The sequence below is a fragment of the Saimiri boliviensis genome, chromosome 7, assembly GCF_048565385.1.
Source record: "Saimiri boliviensis isolate mSaiBol1 chromosome 7, mSaiBol1.pri, whole genome shotgun sequence".
Classification (NCBI taxonomy): domain Eukaryota; kingdom Metazoa; phylum Chordata; class Mammalia; order Primates; family Cebidae; genus Saimiri; species Saimiri boliviensis.
In genome coordinates, this window is record NC_133455.1 from 96,917,484 (window position 1) to 96,933,757 (window position 16,274).

Genomic DNA, 16,274 nt, shown 5'->3' on the forward strand with positions numbered 1-16,274 from the left:
TCTTTCCTGCCTAGGCACAGCTGGAGCGCCCTCTGCTACAACAGTTGCCCCTGGGAGCTCCAACTCAGGTAAAGCACCAGGCTGGGAGGAACCGCTGATTGGAAAGGGCTTAATGGGGTGTCTGCCTGGGTGATCCTACCATGCTTTTCTCAGATTCTTCTAATCTTTGCCCTCACTGCTATTCTTTTTCCCTCTTTTGCAGAGGCCACAACTTCTTTGAGAGAAAGTGGAATAACAAGAGCTGAAGTAATCACAGGTGAGCCTAGTTAAGGAATTAAGTGTACTTTGTTATAATTTCCCACATCTTGCTCGAAATATGACAAAAGTTTTTGAATTTTTGGCATATTAGGCAAAAATGTAGCAGATGTTCAAATTTTAACACCAATAAGTATAGGTCAGAAACTTCAACATTTTCTCCTTTTTTCTTTTGGCTCTAAAATCAGTCCCTTCATTAGGGTATCACGGGGTCCATTCCCTGACAGCTATATATGGGACTTGGGCCCAAATCTATCTTTCTCTACCTAAACCTTAAAAATGAAACATGGTGGCAGAAGACCTTTTCTGTAAGCTTGCTGAGGGAATTATAGGTTCTATGAATAATATATGGATTAACTCTTAAAAATAGAAACCGCAGAGAAATAAATTTTCTGTTTTATTGAAGAAAAAAAATGTGTTTTTTTTTCTTTAAGAGTCATAAGGGGCAACAAGTTGACCAAATGTCCAAGATTCTTTCCTCTTTGCTACTCAGGCAATCTCTGGCAGAACTCCAAAAGATGGAAGTGACCACACACATCAGGCATTCTGAATGTGGCCCCTTGGCTAATATAGCTTATGGGGCCCCAGAATGTCCTGTACAGTCTTCATACCTCTAATTCTTTTCTCTCTCAGAGGCCACAACTTTCCCTGGAGGCAGCAGGACCACTCGAGCAGGACTATCCGGAGGTGAGAGACCTGGGGCTCTCATCAGCTCTCTATCTGGGTGGCTACAGGGAATAAATAATGTGAAAGCATTTGAAGGAAGGGACTGCATTTTCTCTTTGGCCATATTGTGTCCTATCAACCTGGTCAGTTATTGGACTTGGAAATTTCATGACTTGGATTGTCAGCCAAGCTGTCTGCACTATTCTAGCTTCTGGAGACATTATTTTTTCTAATTAAAGGTATTAGAAAATATTTCATATATTCCAACGTTCCAGGACTTCCTATTCCCCTTACCCAGCCTTTCCACTCACAGTTTGATATTTTTTATTGTTTTCTCATATACTTACACAGAATGTTTATTTCCTCTCTCCTCTTACTAGAAAGCTTCATGAAGGTAATTGATTATTAAAATATCCCAAGTTGTATCAGACAGTCCTACTTATAAATATAATGTCTCCCGTAGTTACCGCTATTCCACCAGAGGACTGTGTTCCTGGAAAGGAAACAGGTCAAGGTGATTTAAAGCCCTGTTCTCCCCTTGCCTTATAGTGGAAGGGAATCCCAGCATCAACTTATGCATCTCTAGGTGTTTATTTTCCATTCTCTATAGAAATAGAGTGAGTGCAGGAAACAGATTCTAGTGCTTCAGGGATACATTGATGCTTCCAAGTTTAATTGGAGATAAAATGCTCTATTGCTTCATTTCTTTCTTTCTTTTTTTTTTTTCTTTTTTTTTTCTTTTTTGGCATTTTAGTTACCACTGGAGAATTGTCTGGAATGACCATTATATCTAGAAGTTCTAACACAGGTAGCTTAACAAGAAGTAAATGCTTCTTATTTAATGTCAGGTGTCATTTTTCTTCTATGGCTTCTATGATAAAGTAATACCCCAATATCTTCTTCCAGTATTTTAATTTTCCAGCATTTTTCATTCTCCTATTTCTTCCATCAGAGGCCACCACTTCCATAGAAGGGACAGGTTCTTCTGGAACTGGATTCAAAACTGGTGAGAAGAGACAACCCATGATTTGGTGTCATAAGCATTAGGTCTCTCAAGCTTGTCTTGAGAGAGTTTGTGTTTGTTTCATTTAGGGACATTGCAAGTGATTCAAAATAGATTTGCTGGTGGAGATACATTTTTTGTAAATCTACTAATTCTAAAATGGAGCATTACTGCTCCATTTCTGAGAACGGAATGGAATTTCTCCATTCGTGTTACAACTATTGCTAGCAGTTTAGGTGGAATTCAGAATGTTTTCTTTGTGTGTGTGAGACAGAAAAGATGCATGCATTTACAAGCGTATATGTGAACAAAAATGATAGCTCAGTATTTTCTCCTACATCTTAAGTTTCAGTACATTTAAACCTTTTTTGCCTCCTCTTTCTACCTCACAGCAGGCATCACTTCAGCCCCAGGGAAACAAGCAGGTAAGCATTGGGGAAATGCATCTAGTTTTACTTTTCTCGAATTCCCAGTTGTGCCTGAAGTTGGGAACATTTTCTATGTGCTTTGGTTTGAATTGCTGAAAGCAGGCAAATATATGTAGTTCACCATCTGTCTTGAGCTCAGAGAGAGCTTTCTATGGTGGCATACAAATAAATAAATATATACATACATAGAGCATATTCCTTTGAGAGTCAGTTCTTCATTTGATTTACTCATTCACCACGATCACGTCAGTCTCTTTCTGTTTCAGGCACCTCTGGGGTGTCTCTAGCCACAACAGTTGCTCCTGGAAGTTTCCGCACTGGTGAGTCCACGGTGTGGTGGGGAATCACTTCATGGATGCTTGCTACGATAGTATGCCTTTCCTTTTGGTGCTTTTAAGCAGAAGTGCCATGTTTCCATTTCAAGTCCCTGAATCCTTTCCATTTATGTCCTTCCTCTCTCAGTAGCCACAACATCTTCTGGAGCAAGTGGAATGACTGGGGCTGGACCCACCTCAGGTAAGCACTGAGGAACCACTACCTGCTTCCTAGTAGACAACGTTGCCTGAATTGCATCTACTGTTTGTACTCCCTGTGAAGGGCATTTTCTGAAGAAAGATGATCACATAGGCAGGATTTTCCCTAATAATTAAAGGCCAGACACTCAAACTTTTTAACCTTCCTTTCCTCTGCTTCAGGGAGACTTCACTATGAAGCCAAGGAACTGAGAATCAGTTAGGAGATTGAAGATAAATGTTTTTTTCTGTTGTTGATATTTAAATGAAGTAATTGAGTTATTGATATTTTAGTCATTAAATATTCCATGAGACACAAATGATGTGTAGAAAAGATATAGGTTAACTCCTGCTTCTAGAAACCTCTGAACACAGCTTGTTGACACATTGAGGAAATGCATAGTTTTCTTATCCCATTCAAGGCCATTCTCTTTCTCATTATGTGTAAAGAATTGAGATATTGATTTCTATTTCTAATTCCATGTTCTAACATGGTAGTCACTGGCAAAATTTTTGCTCGTGAAAAGTCTAATACTTAAAGCAATAAATAATGATGATAATAGTAATGAGCATATTGATCATTTATAATTTCCTTGATATATGCATATTGTATGTGACTTTTACATACCTTATTATCACTGCAACTATCTAAGGTCAGAAGAAGATCCATGAGTTAAAAATGGAAAATTAAACTTGCGTATTGAAGATAAACACTTTTACATGGAAAAGGGCTTCTTTTCTGACTTAGCAGTAGGTGACAAGAGATTTTGAATTGTATTTGTTTCACACAGTCTCGTCAGCTTACTCATCCCTCTTCCTTCATATTGAATTAATTTTGGTTTTCTTTCCATCTTTAAGAGACCACAACTTCCCTAGGAGAAAGTGGTACTACTGGAGCAGAAATAAAATCAGGTGAAGATTTGGATATTTTCATTATTTATTGTTGTAGTTTGATTCCAAGTTCATGGATTTCTTGGAGAAAACAGGTGTTTTTTTTAAAGCCTTTTATTTTCAAGTATTAAATTACATAAAATTTGCAAAGATAAAGCAAAGAATCCCTTTCATGTGGAATGGAGTTTTTATATCCTTTGGGGGATATGGTATTTCAGGGAAACCAGCAATACTTGTTGGATTTGTAACCACTTGGCCACAAATTTCCTGAAGTCCCTTCTCAGGGACTAATCCCTGGGTTCTAGGCCTCTTGGAAGAGCAGGTATAATAGCTCTGGCTCTAAAATGGATCTTCCCGTGAAAAGAGTTTAGTCTGTATAGGATTACAGTACTTACTTCTATTCAGCGTAGAAATCATTAAGATATCACATTTTAAAGAAAAAATTCTAAATCTTTCTTCTTCTTCCTTCTCCACCTTTGCCTCCTCCTCCTCTTCTTTTCTTCCTGTTCCTCTGTCTTTCCTCTTGTTCCTTTCTTCTTCTCTACCTCATCCTCTTCCTCCTTTTCTATCTTCTTCATCCTTTTCTTCCTCTTCTTTCTCCTCCTCTTCCTCCTCCTCCTCTTCCTCCTCCTCTCCTCTGCCTCCTCCTCTCCTTTGCCTCCTCCTCTTGCTTCTTCTCCTCTGGCTCCTTTATTTCTTCCTCTGCCTCTTTCTGCTCCTCTTCCTACTCCTCTTATCTTCCTCTTCCTCCTTCTCTTCTTCCTTCTTTTTCTTTTCATTAGGAGCCACTAATGGAGCACTAGGAATTAAAACCGGTAAATATCGAAAAAGCCTTTGATACAATCTTTAATCTTGGCAAAGATTGGCAGGAATATTAGCCATGGTGTTAACTTTGGCTTTGCAAAGGTAAATGGTAGACACGCAACAGGTTTAACTTTCTGTTAGTTTTAGGTCCATAAAGTATCATTTGCTGCTTCACAGTCACAGTCAGACTTGTTGCCAACATTCTTCTTGGGATTGCAAAATTGTTGCCATGTTGATCTTTCTCTTTTTTCCCATATAGGTACATCTGGAGTGCCCTCTGCTACAACAGTTGCCCCTGGGAGCTCCACCTCAGGTAAAGCACCAGGCTGGTAGGAACCACTGCTTGGGAAGGGCTCCTCAGTGGGGTGTCTGCCTGTGTGATCAAACCTTACTCGTGGATTCTTCAAATCTTTGCCCTCAGTGTTATTCCTTTCCCCTCATTTACAGAAGCCACAACTTCTGTAGGAGAAAATGGAAAAACAAGAGCTCAGATAATCACAGGTGAGCTCAGCTAAGGAACTAAGTGTACTTTGTAATACCTTCTAATGTCTCACTTGAAATATAGCAAAACTCTTTCCACCATTTGGCATATTAAAAAATATTTAGCATATATTCAGTATTTAATATCAGTAGATACGGTTCCAACACTTTAACATTCCCTCCTTGTGTCTCGTTTGCTGTGTCAAAGGCCTTTTCATCAGGCTAGCATGGGACCCATTTATCCCCTTGCAGTTATAAAGGTGGCTTGGCCTGAATCTATCTCTCTGCAACTGAACCCTGAAAAAATGGTCTCAGTGGTGGAGGACTTTCTGTGTAAACTTGCCGATGGAATTATATGTTCCACCAGCAATATATGAATGAACTCTTGAAACTAGAAAGTCCAGAGAAATAAATGTACTGGTATATTCAAAGAAATAAAGTTATTATCTTTCCTTTAAGAGCCCATGCTCATTTCATGAGAGGCAACAAATTGACCAGCTGAACACCTTTCTTATTTCAGGTACTACTGAGGGCGTCTCTGGCAAAGTTCAGGAACCTGGAAGCGCCTACACAGGTCGGGAATTCTGAACATGGCCCCTTAGGCAGTGTGAGCTTTGGGAAACCCCGAGTGTCCTGTCCAGTCTTTATACCTCCAATTCCTTTCTCTCTCAGAGGCCACAACTTTCCCAGGAGGCAGTGGAAACACCCGAGCAGGACCACCTGGAGGTGAGCTTGTCAGGCTGAGGCATGGGGCTCTCATCATCTCTCCACCTAGGTGGCTGCAGTGAACAATAATGTGAAGTCATTTGAAGGAAGGTCCTTCATTTTCTCTGTGCCCATAGTGTGTGAGATCAACCTGGTCAGTTATTCTGCATGTGAATTAGTGACCTCAGATGTCTCAGCCAGGCTGTCTTCAGTGTCCTGGTTTACAGAGACAATTTTTTCTGATACAAAGTATGAGAGTATATTGTATATATTATAACTTTCCAGGACTTCCAATTCTCCTTACCCAGTTTTCCTTTCCACCCACAGTTTGAGACACTTTCTGTCATTTTTCTCCTTTACTTACACATGATGTTTGTGTCCTCTCTCCCCTCCTACAACATTTCATGAGAACAACTGATGTTAAAATGCCCCGTGTTGTATCAAAGAGTCCTACTTATAAATATAGAACTGTGTTTTGTTTCTCCTATAGGCACCTCTGTCAGGAGGATATGTTCCTGGAAGGGAAACAGGCCAGGGTGATTTAAGCCCTATTCTCCCCTTGCCTCATAGAGAAAGGGAAACCCAGTAGCATCAGATGCCGCCCAGGTTGGCCTGGAAAATCAAGTGCTCAGAGGTTGTTCATTTTCCATTCTCTACAGGGATTCAGTGTCTTCAGAAAAGGGTTTCCAGTGCTTTAGAGCTGCACCTTGATGCTTCCAGGCTTAATTGTGGAGATAATAATCTATTGCTCCATTTTCCTTTTTTTTTTTTTTGCATTTTAGGTACCGCTGGAGAATTGACTGGAATGACCATTGTATATGGAAGTTCTAACACAGGTAGCTTAATAAGAAGGGAATGCCTTTTATTTAGTGTCAGATTTCATGATATCTCTTTTAGGGCTGCTATTATAAAATAATACCCCAATATCCTCTGCAGTATTCCAAATTCCCAGATGTCACTATGCACCCATTTCCTTTTCCCCAGAGGCCACACCTGCCACAGAAGCGACTGGTACTTCTGGAACTGGATTCAAAACTGGTGAGAATAAAGAGTCCATGATTTTGTATCATCAAGATAGGAATCCAGCTTTCCTTAGGAGTGTTTACATTTTATTTAGGTACACTGCAAGTAATTAAAATGGACTTGCTATTAGAAATACATTTTTTGCAAGTCTGCTAATTCTAGAATTGAGCCTCACTGCTCCAGTTCTGAGAATGGGTTGAGGTGTCTCCAGCAGTATTACACTTATCAAAAGAATTGGAGCTGGAATTCAGAATGTTTTCCTTGTGTGTGTGTGAGTGTATGTGTGTGAAATAGAAAAAAAGCCCATGGAACCAGATGCATGCATGAATGTGTGTGTATCTGTGTATGGATAAAACTTTGCTTTGTCAATATTTTGTCCTACATCTAGTTTGCAGCACATTTAAACCTTATTTCCCCTTCTTTCTATCTCACAGCAGGCATCACTGCAGTGCCAGGGGAACAAGTCTGTCAGCACTAGGGAAATGCATCTAGTTTCCCTTTCATTACATTTTCAGGAGAAGCACTTGAAGTTGCAAACAGTATTTTTCTCTGTTTTATTTGGTTCTGAATTGTTGAATGCAAGCAAATACAACTAGTTCACCCTCTGCCACAAGCTCAGAAAAAGAGATTTCAGTTATAGCAAAGAAATGCATTATATCCATTTTAGAGTCAGGTATTTACTTGACTTACTGAAACACAATGATCAGTAAGTTGAATGAAGACCTGACTCTAAAAGAGATATAATGTGTTTCAGGCACCTCTGGGGTGGCACCTGGCACAACAGTTGCCCCTGGAAGTTTCAGCACAGGTCAGTCCACAGTTTCTTTACTAATGACATGGAATCCTTTCCTGGGTGCCTGATACAAAAATGTCTTTCCTTTGGAGCTGCTATGCAGAACACCACCATTCCATCCCTAGGTCCCTGAATCTTTTTCATTTATGCCCTTCCTCTCTCAGTAGCCACAACTTCTCCTGGAGCAAGCAGAACAACTGGGGCTGGACCCGCTGCAGGTAAGCACTGACGAACCACTAACTGCTTCCTAGTAGACAAGGTTGTCTGGATCATGTCTATTGTTTGTACCTCCTGTGAGGAGCATTTTCTGAACAAAGATTACTGGTTAGTCAGGATTTTACCTAACAACCAAATGTCAGACCCTCAGACTCTTTTATCTTCCTTCCCTCTGCTTCAAGCAGACTTCAGCATGGAGCTAAGGCCCTGAGAATCAGTTGGGTGATTAGAAAGAAATGTCTTTCTCTCATTGATATCTAAAGGAAGTAATTGAGTTATTGGAATGGTTGTCATCAAATATTCCATGAGATATAAATATATGAAAAACATATAAATTAACTCTTGATTCTAGAACCTCTGGAAAGACCTTGTTGACATGCTGAGAAAACATAGCTCGCTTACCCCATTGTAGGCCATTGTCTTTTCATTATGCGGAAAAATTGAGACATTGATTCCCATTGCTCTCTAGTTCTAAGTTCAAAATTCTAAGAATTTTGGTAGCTACTGGCAAAATTCTTGCACATGAAAACTATAATACTTAAAGCAATAAATAATGACGATGATAGTAGTGAGCATATCTATGATTTATGAGTTCCTTATTATATATTCTTTTTTATTAAGAATTTTATATATCTTATTCCAATTAAGAAATATCTAAGGTCCAACTAAGAACCATGTGAGTTAAAATGTTTTATCTCCCCATTTTAACACTTAAATGTGTATATTGAAGGTTTCCATCATTTTTACACTCAGGAGGTCTTCTTTTCTGACTTAATAGGTGACAGGACATTTCAAATTGGGCTTATTTCATGTAGTGACATCCACTGACTCATCCCACTTCCTTAGTACTCAATTAATTTTGGTTTTCTTTTCATCTTTAAGAGACCACAACTTCCTTAGGAGGAGGTGCCACCACTGCAGCAGAAGTAAAATCAGGTAAAGACTTTGGAGTATTTATGTTTTTGTTGTATTTTGATAGGTTTCATAGAGAAAAAATTTTTAAACGAGCTTTTCATTTTGAAATAATTTTCAGAAAATTTGCATTAATGCAAAAAATCACTTTGATGTGGAATGGAGTTTTACATTTCCTTTAAAGCTATAATATTTCAAGGGAGACAGAGTTTCTTCTTGGATTTGGATTTGTAATTATGTGATCCCAAATTTCCTAAAGGCGCTCCCTTTTCAGATGCTGACCTCAGGGGTCTAGGACTCTGCAGCGGAGGGTTACAGTGACAGCTCTGGCTCTGAAACGGTTTTCCCTTTGAAAAGAGCATAGTCTATATAACATTAGTATACTAGCTTCAATTCAGTGTAGAAATCATTAAGATGTTCATATTTTAGTTCAGAGATAAAAATTCAAAAAATGTTTTTCTTTCTTCCTTCTCTTTCTTTCCCACTCCTTCTCCTTCTCTTTTTCTTTTCATTAGGAGTCACTTCCAGAGCACCAGGAAGTAAGACAGGTAAATTTGGGGAAAGCCTTTTATATGACCTTCAATGTTGGCAAAATAATAATAATAATAAGTAAATAATAAAGACAGGCATATTAGCCATTGTGTTAACCTCGCCTTTGCCAAGGAACACAATAAACATGAAAAATGCCTCTCCTGTCAGTTATAGGTCCAGGAAGCATCTTTTTCTGCTTCGAAGACACAGATAAACATGCTGTCAGCCATATTATTTCAAGGGTCATAAAAGTGTCTCTCTGTTGCTCTTTCTCTTTTCTTTCCTGCCTAGGCACAGCTGGAGTGCCCTCTGCTGCAACAGTTGCCCCTGGCATCTCCAACTCAGGTAAAGCACCAGGCTGGAAGGAACCACTGCGTGGGCAGGGCTCCTCCTCAGCGAGGTGTCTGCCTGGTGATCCTACCATGATTTTTTCAGATGCTTCTAATCTTTGCCCTCACTGATATTGTTTTCCCCTCTTTTGCAGAGTCCACGATGTCTTTAGGAGAAAGTGGACAAACAAGAGCTGAAATAATCACAGGTGAGCTCAGTTAAGGGACTAAGTGTACTTTGTTATAATTTCTGACATCTTGATAGAATATGACAAATGTCTGAATTTTCCGTATTTGGCATATTAGAAAAACAGGTAGCAGATGATCAATATTTAACATCAATAAACATAGTTCAGACACTTCAACATTTCCTCCTTATGTCTTATGCTTTGGGTCTAAGGATCCTTCATCAGGTCATCCTGGGGCCCATTCCATGACAGTTACAGAGGTGACGTGGGCCCAAATCTATCTATCTGTAATAGTTCCATAAAAAAGGGACTCCATGGCAGAGGACTTTCTCTATAAACCTGCCAAAGTACTATATGTTCCATGGACAATATATGGATTAACTCTTAAAAACAGAAACTCTAGAGAAATAAATTTTCTGGTGTGTTTAAGAAAAACAAAGTTTTTTTCTTTCTTTTTTCTATAGGAGTCTATATTCATTTCATTAATGACAACAGATTGAGCAACTAATCACAGTCCTTTCTTATTTCAGGTACTACTGAGGGCAAAACTCTGTCAGCTGGAAGTGCCCACACAGGTCAGGAGTTCTGAACATGGTCCCTTGGGCAATACAGCTTATGGGGTCCCAGGATGTCCTGTGCAGTTGTCATACATCCAATTCCTTTCTTTTTCAGAAGCCACAACTTTCGTAGGAGGCAGCAGGACCACCCGAGCTGGACCACCAGAAGGTAAGCTTGTTAGGCTGTGGCCTGAGGCTCTCATCATCTCTCTAGCTGGGTGATTACAGGGACATATAATGTGAAGGCTTTTGAGGGAGGGGGATTTTCTCTGGGACCATATTTTGTCCTATATCTGATCCGTTATTCTGCTTTTGATTCCACGATCTCAGATGGCTCAGCCAGGCTGTCTTCAGTATCCTGGCTTATAAAGATATTTTTTTTTCTGATATGAGGCTTCAGAGTCCATTGCCTGTATCCCAACCTTCCAGAACTTCCAGTCATCCCAATTTACCTTTCCACTCACACTTGGACATTTTCTATCATTTTTCTTATTGATCTATATATGATGTTTATTTCCTCTTTCCCCTCACTAGAGAGCTCCATGATGTCAACTGATTATTTAAATGCCCCTAGCTGTGTCAAAGAGTCCTGCTTATAAGGTTAAAATCATGCTGTATTTCTCCTGTAAGCACTTCTGGCACATCAGGAGGATAGATCCCTGGAAGAGAAACAGGTTAGGGTGACTTAAACGCTATTCTACCCTTGCCTCACAGCAAAAGGGAAATTCCATCTCAGGTTGGCCTGGAAAATGAAGTGCTAGAAGTTGTTCATTTTCCATTCACTGCACAGAGAGGGTATCCTCAGGAAGGGCTTCCAGTGCTTGAGGGCCACACTGATATTTCCAAGCATAAATGGGAAGAAAATGCTCTGTTGCTGCATTTACCTCTTTTGATTTTTAGGTACCACTGGAGAATCTTCTGGAATAGTCATTGTATCTGGAAGTTCTAACACACATAGCTTAACAAGAAGAAAGCACCTTATATTTAATGTCAGATGTCATGATATTTCTTTTAGGGCTGCTATGATAACACCCCAATATCTCCTCTCAGTATTTCATATTTATGGACTTCCCTACTTTATGTCTTTCCTCAGAGCCCACAGTTTCCACTGAAGCGACTGGTACTTCAGGAACTGGTTTCAAAACTGGTGAGACTCAAAAGCCCATAATTTGGGGTAATCTAAATTAGGTCTCTTAACTTTTTTGATGGTGTTTGTGGTTTTTATAGAGACACTGCAAGTAACTCAATTTAGATTTGTCATTAGGGAGAAATCTTTTTTGAAAGACTACAAATTCCAAAATCGAGCCTCCCTTCATTGAGGCTGAGGATGGGATGGGATTTCTCCATTGTGTTACTATTGTCACCAGCATTGGAGCTGGAAGACAGAACGTTTTCTGTGTGTACACATGCAAATGTGCTTGAAGTATAAAAGAGCCCCATGGAACCAGGGTGCATGCCTGCATATGTATGTATGTATCTTACAATTGGCTTTCCCAATATTTTCTCCCACATCTGAAGTTTCAACACATTGAAACATTTTTTTCCTCCTCTTATCTACCTCACAGTAGGCATCATCACTTCAACCCCAGGGAGGCAAGCAGGTGAGCATCGAGAAAATGCATCAAGTTTCCCTTTTATAAAATTGGTAGTTATGCTTGACGTTGGGAACATTTTTTATGAGCTTTGGTTATGAATTTTTGAAAGCAGGCAAATACATATAGTTCACCTTCTGCCTCATGCTCAGAGAGAGATTTATGTCATAAAAAACAAATACATAAATACAGCATATTCCTTTAAGATTTGAGTCTTCATTTGACTTACTGAATCAGTATGGTCCCCTCGATCCCTTTGTGTTTCAGGTACTTCTGGGGTGGCACCTGGCACAACAGTGGCTCCTGGACGTTTCAGCACAAGTGAGTCCACAGGGTGGTGGAGAATCCTTTCCTGGTGTCTGCCTTGGGGTGTTTCAGTGCAGAAGCACCACCATTTCATTCCATCCCCTGCCCCCTGAATCTTTTCCATTCATGTCCTTCCTCTCCCAGCAGCAACAACTTCTCCTGGATCAAGTGGAATGGCTGGGCTTAACAGCCATTTAAGTAAGCACTGACAATCCACTACCTCCTTCCCAGTAGACGACATTGCCTGAATCACATGTTGGATTTGTACTTCCTGTAAAGAGTCTTTTCTGAACATAGATTACCAGATAGGCACGATATTACCTAAATGACTAAAGGCTCAACACTCGAATTCCTTTATTTTTCTTTCTTCTATTCCAAGGAGACTTCACCATGAAGCTAAGACACTGAGAATCAGTTGTGTGGTTGGAAAGAAATGCTTTTTTATTTCTCTCACTGATATCTAAAGGAAATAATTGAGTCATTGAAAGTTTTGTCATTAAATTTTCTGAGACAGCAATGGTGCATGGAAAACATATATATGTTAAATCGTGATTCTAGAAACCTCTGAAAAGAGCTTATTAGCACATTGAGAAAACACATAGTTCCTACACCTTCATGATATGACATGTTCATTCTCATTTTGGGTAAAGAATTCAGATATTGATTACTATCACTTTCTAATTCCTCATTATGGGTAAAGAATTTAGATATTTATTCCTATCACTTTCTAATTTAGCCACTGGCAAAATTCTTGCATGTGAAAAGTCTAATACTTGCAGCAATAAATAATGATGGTAATAACAATAAGCATATCAATCATTTATGAGTTCTGACTGTATACCTTTTGAAATTGTCTATATAACTTATAATTGAGAAACATTTAAGTTTCAATTAAGAACAATATGATTTGAACATGTTTTTTCTCACCATTTTAACAATTAAACTTGGATATTGAAGGTTTCCATCATGTTTACAGGATTTCTCTTCTGACGTAATAGTAGGTGACAAGACATTTTGAATTGGGCTTATTGTTCGTCTTTACATCCACTTAGCTCATCCTCCTCCTTAATACTCAATTAATTTCAGTTTTCTTTCCATATTTAAGAGACCACAACTTCCCTAGGTGGAATTGGTACCACTAGAACTGAAATAAAATCAGGTAAATATTTTTCAGTATTCATTATTTATCGTTGTATTTTGATAGATTTCTTAGAGGAACTTTTTTAACAATGAGTTTTTAAGTTACAGAAAATCTGTATTGATGATCCAAAGAATCACTTTAACGTGGAGTGTAGTTTTAAATTTCTTTTAAAACTTTAATACTTCAGGAAAAACAGTTTCTTCTTGGATCTGGATTTGTAAACATGTGGGCCCAAATTTCCTGAAGGCTTTCCCTTCTCAGAGACTAAGTTCAGGGTTTTAGGCCTCTGAAGAGCAGAGCTGCAGTAGCTTTGGCTCTGAAATTATTTCCCTTTGAGAAGAGCATAGTGTGTATGCCATCATAGTATTGACTTGCATTCAGCATAGCAATCATTAGGTTGTCATACTTTACTTCAGATATAAAAATTCAAAATTTTCTCTTCTCTTTCTCATACTTCTCTCTTTTTCTTTTCATTAGGAGCCACCACTGGAGCACCGGGAAGTGAGACAGGTAGAATTTGGAAATGCCTTTTCTATGACCTTCAACACTGGCAAACATAAATCATCAGGGCAGGCATATTATCCTTGGCCTTGCAAAGGCAGCCAGAAAACACAAAATATGCCTGTCCTCCATAGGTCCAGGAAGCGTCTTTTCCTGCTCCAAAGTCAAAGACAGACATGCTTCTCACCACCTTCTCCTAAGGGTTACAAAAAAAGTTCCTGTCTTTCTCTTTTCTTCCTGCCTAGGCACAGCTGGAGTGCCCTCTGCTACAACAGTAGCCCCTGGGAGCTCGAACTCAGGTAAAGCACCAGGCTGGGAGGAACCGCTGCTTAAAAAGGGCTCCTCAATGGGGTGTCTGCCTGGGTGATCCTACCAAGCTTTTCTCAGGTTCTTCTAATCTTTGCCTTCACTGCTATTCTTTTTTCCTCTTTTGCAGAGACCACAATCTCTGTAGGAGAAAGTGGAATAACAAGTGCTGAAATAGTCACAAGTGAGCTCTCCTAAGGAACGAAGTGTACTTTGTAATAGTGTCTCATGTCTTGCTAGAAATATAACAAAACTCCTTCAATTTCCCATTTCTGGCATATTAAGTACAAATTCAGCAGATGTTCAGTATTTAACATCATTAAGTACAGTTCATAAACTTCAACTTTTCCTCCTTATATCTGTGCCTTGGGCCTAAAGACACTTCATCAGGTCATCACGCGACCCATTCCCTGATAGTTATAGAGGTGACTTGAGCCTAAATCTATCTCCCTGTATCTAAACATTAAAAAGGGGCCTCAGTTGTGATTTTTGTAAACTTGCCAAGGAAACTGTATGTTCCATGGACAATATATGGATTAACTCCTTAAAATACAAAACCCAGAAAAATAAATTTTTAGTATATGGAAGCAAATACTTTTTTCTTTCTTTATCCTTTAAGAGCTTATTCTCATATCATTAAGGACCACAAATTGACCAACCGACCACACAAACTTTTCTTATTTCAGGTATTACTGAGGGCATCTCTGGAAAAACTCTGGAAGCTGGAGGTGCCCACACAGGTCAGGAATTCTAATCATGACCCGTTGAGCAGTCTGTTCTCTGAGGGCCACAGAATGTCATGTGTAGTCATCATTATACCTCCAATTCCTTTCTCTCTCAGAAGCCACGACTTTCTCAGGAGGCAGCGGGACCACTCGAGCAGGCCCACCAGGAGGTAAGCTTGTTAGGCTGAGGCCTGAGTCTCTCATCTGTCTAGTTGGGTTGTTGCAGCCTATGATGGGTTTGGAGGGAGAGGGATTTTCTCTGGGGCCGTATTATGTCATATCTACCTGACCAGTGATTCTGCTTAAGATTCCATGACCTCAGATGGCTCAGCCAGATTGTCTACAGTATCCTGGCTTATGGAGACATTTTTTTCTGATAGGAAGCTTAAGAGTCTATTGCATGTATCCCAACCTTCCAGAACTTCCTGTCCTCATTTTCCCAGTTTACTTTTCCACCCGCAGCTTGACAATTTCTGTTATGTTTCTTATTTACTTTTACAAGATGTTTGTTTCCCCCTCTCCTTACCGTGAAGACAACTGATTATTAAATGCCCCAAGTTGTATCAAAGAATTCGACTTATAAAGATAAAAGTATGCTTTGTTTCCTCTGTAGTCACCTCTGTCCCACCACAGGGATAGGCTCCTAGAAGGGAAACAGGTTAGGGTGATTTAAACTCTACTCTACCCTTGTGTCATAGTGAAAGAGAAACCCAGTAGCAACACATGCATCTCTGGTTGGCCTGGAAAACGAAGTGCCAGGAAGTTGTTCATATATATGTATTTTGGATAAAGAATAAATATATTGATTCTTGTTGCTCTCTAATTCCAAGTTCCAATGTGGTAGCTGCTGGCTATTTTTTTTTTTTTTGAAGAGGTAACATCCAAGCAAAGGCAATTTGTGGCCAGCCCTGAGATTGCCCCCACTTCCCTTCCAGGAAAGGGCTTCCAGTCTTTAGGGCTGACATGTTGATGCTTCCGAGCTTAATTGGGGAGACAATGCTCTATTACTCCATTTCCCGTTTTTTCAATTTCAGGTATCACTGGAGAGTCTTCTCGAATGACCATTATATCTGGAAGTTCTAACACAGGTAGCCTAACAAGAAGGAAGTGTGTCTTACTTAATGTCAAATACAGGCAGTGCTTGACTTACGACCACGGTCGGGACCACGAAATGGTCGTAACACGATTTGGTCATAAGTCGAATAGGCTATATGTACAGTTGAAATGGTGCACGTGGAGATGGTAGTGCTGCCAGAAGGTGGTCCGCACTGTCGTATACCCAGCTGGGCAACGTTTGTGCTGCCAGACGCGGAGCAGTGGTGGCTAGCGATCGTGGTCGTAAAGTAGAATGGTCGTAAGCTGCATAGGTCGTAAGTCGCATAGGTCGTAAGTCGATCAATACCTGTATCA

At 39.7% G+C, this 16,274-nt stretch overlaps 1 protein-coding gene across 1 annotated transcript in view; it reads left to right on the plus strand.

The window, feature by feature from the left end:
• The window catches only part of MUC19 (mucin 19, oligomeric), a 160,852-nt gene that overhangs the window by 123,770 nt on the left and 20,808 nt on the right, over positions 1-16,274 (plus strand). The window contains exons 108-141 of the mRNA XM_074403475.1: positions 15-68; positions 203-256; positions 889-942; positions 1,676-1,729; positions 1,874-1,927; positions 2,317-2,349; positions 2,619-2,672; positions 2,815-2,868; positions 3,723-3,776; positions 4,819-4,872; positions 5,007-5,060; positions 5,560-5,613; positions 5,712-5,765; positions 6,527-6,580; positions 6,729-6,782; positions 7,522-7,575; positions 7,725-7,778; positions 8,659-8,712; positions 9,204-9,236; positions 9,511-9,564; positions 9,704-9,757; positions 10,267-10,311; positions 10,409-10,462; positions 11,387-11,440; positions 11,859-11,894; positions 12,153-12,206; positions 12,336-12,389; positions 13,297-13,350; positions 13,810-13,842; positions 14,079-14,132; positions 14,270-14,323; positions 14,826-14,879; positions 14,981-15,034; positions 15,899-15,952. Coding sequence (XP_074259576.1) covers positions 15-68; positions 203-256; positions 889-942; positions 1,676-1,729; positions 1,874-1,927; positions 2,317-2,349; positions 2,619-2,672; positions 2,815-2,868; positions 3,723-3,776; positions 4,819-4,872; positions 5,007-5,060; positions 5,560-5,613; positions 5,712-5,765; positions 6,527-6,580; positions 6,729-6,782; positions 7,522-7,575; positions 7,725-7,778; positions 8,659-8,712; positions 9,204-9,236; positions 9,511-9,564; positions 9,704-9,757; positions 10,267-10,311; positions 10,409-10,462; positions 11,387-11,440; positions 11,859-11,894; positions 12,153-12,206; positions 12,336-12,389; positions 13,297-13,350; positions 13,810-13,842; positions 14,079-14,132; positions 14,270-14,323; positions 14,826-14,879; positions 14,981-15,034; positions 15,899-15,952 — 1,746 coding nt within the window. The remainder of the gene's footprint in view (positions 1-14; positions 69-202; positions 257-888; positions 943-1,675; positions 1,730-1,873; positions 1,928-2,316; positions 2,350-2,618; positions 2,673-2,814; positions 2,869-3,722; positions 3,777-4,818; positions 4,873-5,006; positions 5,061-5,559; positions 5,614-5,711; positions 5,766-6,526; positions 6,581-6,728; positions 6,783-7,521; positions 7,576-7,724; positions 7,779-8,658; positions 8,713-9,203; positions 9,237-9,510; positions 9,565-9,703; positions 9,758-10,266; positions 10,312-10,408; positions 10,463-11,386; positions 11,441-11,858; positions 11,895-12,152; positions 12,207-12,335; positions 12,390-13,296; positions 13,351-13,809; positions 13,843-14,078; positions 14,133-14,269; positions 14,324-14,825; positions 14,880-14,980; positions 15,035-15,898; positions 15,953-16,274) is intronic.